The following is a 1,542-nucleotide window of genomic DNA, read 5'->3' as shown; positions in this document are numbered from 1 at the left end:
CAAGAGAGAACTGCTAGAATGCCAACGACCGATTCCAGTCCTTGCGTTGCAATCAAAGGTATTCTGTGACCTCTTCCGACACCCAACTTCGCCAGATGCCGCGAAAGGGCCTGGGCATGAGAGGCGAGGCTCTGGTACGTAATCTTTCTACCTTTTTTATTGCTTGACAGATCCCACACTGCGATTGCAGATGAACGCAGGAGCCTGGAATAGGCATAAAATGCCGAGGTCACGGTGGTAAAGGGGGCCGATTTGGTTTCCAATCCGCAACTGACGGCAAACTGGCGTCCGTTCTGGAGATTTACATCTGACATGCCGGCAAAAGAATGCGGGCGGTCTCCTTCCAGGCTAGATTTAGCCTGCCTGGCAAACCTCTCTAACGCCTTCATGAGCAAACGAGAGAAGACTGAATCTGTACCCTTATAGCCGGGTGAATGAAGAGTGAACAAGCCGTACGTGTCTTCACGTGCATTCGTGTTCCGACAATGCCATGGTTATATACACAGCTGGCCACTCAGGGCACCATGGTAGGTCGAAACGCACTAAGCGTGATTTAAAGGAGACAATAAGGTTTTGTGCTACGGAGATACAGCGTGATATGTAGATGCATGCAACAACGAACTTTGTATACGTCGTGGGAGTGCAACGGTAACCGAGTCAGCCTTTCTATCTTCGGACGTACGTCACGCATCCCGAGTTTCGTCCGCCTCCTCTTTATATCGACCCCAAGGGGGCGTGTGTAGATGTAGATGCACCGAGGCTATTGGCTCTTGGAATCGGTGTCGTGGATGTGTGTTCGGGTACCGACACGGGCCAGGAGCTCAGAAACTGACGTCCTGGTTAAAAATTCTCTGTCCTCTTGTACAGCGTAATTGATTTGACAAGCCAGTAGGCATTGACGAAGGCACCAGGGCTATGAGCCACATATTACACACATGGGAGCCTGATACATACCGAGCACGTTGCATTGGAATCCCACACGGAAGGGTTACCAGTCCAGTCACCACAGAAAGTAGTGTCAAACATAATGTTGTTGTCACGAAAATATGAGTCTATATTGCTGCCGTTCCCTCCGGCAAAACGCGCAAGCGGCACGCCCCAAGCTGCGGGATTTGGGCTACCAGACGTTGTGCCTTCGGGGATTCCGTGACCAGAGAAAAGCCAGGCCGATATGCCGTCAGAAGCCCACTCCATTGCGTAAACGCCGCCGTCAATGCTGCTAAACGCGTCTCCGAAGTATTGACCCGCCCGTGTCTCCATGCCGCAACCATCTCCAACGACACTGCAATCTTGACGGCTGATGTGTGGATAATAACCCTCGCCTGACATCGTAATGTAACAGCCTGGGGATGTGTGGAGAGTGATTGAATTGGCTTTTGACCGTTGACCCCTTCTATGATGTCCATCTCGCCGTTGGCTTTCGACCGTTGACCCCTTCTATGATGTCGATCTCGCCAGAGGGTGGCCATTTAGGTCCAAACATCCAGAACGCTGGCCACACTCCACAGGCTCCACTGGTCATATGAGAGATGTCGGCAACAA

The 1,542-nt window shown here is 51.8% G+C and overlaps 1 protein-coding gene across 1 annotated transcript; it reads right to left on the bottom strand.

Moving 5' to 3' along the window:
• Positions 1 to 760: 760 nt before the first annotated feature.
• MAA_10439 (glycoside hydrolase family 16 protein) lies at positions 761 to 1,329 on the bottom strand (the record flags this gene model as incomplete). Its single annotated transcript, XM_007828437.1, has 2 exons — positions 761 to 913; positions 955 to 1,329. 2 exons carry the CDS (start codon positions 1,327 to 1,329, stop codon positions 761 to 763), a joined length of 528 nt encoding a protein of 175 aa, XP_007826628.1.
• Between the last annotated feature and the right edge of the window lie 213 nt (positions 1,330 to 1,542).

This window comes from Metarhizium robertsii (assembly GCF_000187425.2).
Source record: "Metarhizium robertsii ARSEF 23 chromosome Unknown MAA_Scf_40, whole genome shotgun sequence".
Classification (NCBI taxonomy): domain Eukaryota; kingdom Fungi; phylum Ascomycota; class Sordariomycetes; order Hypocreales; family Clavicipitaceae; genus Metarhizium; species Metarhizium robertsii.
The sequence above is the reverse complement of the archived record's forward strand: the minus strand, read 5'-3'. Positions and strand labels throughout refer to the sequence as shown.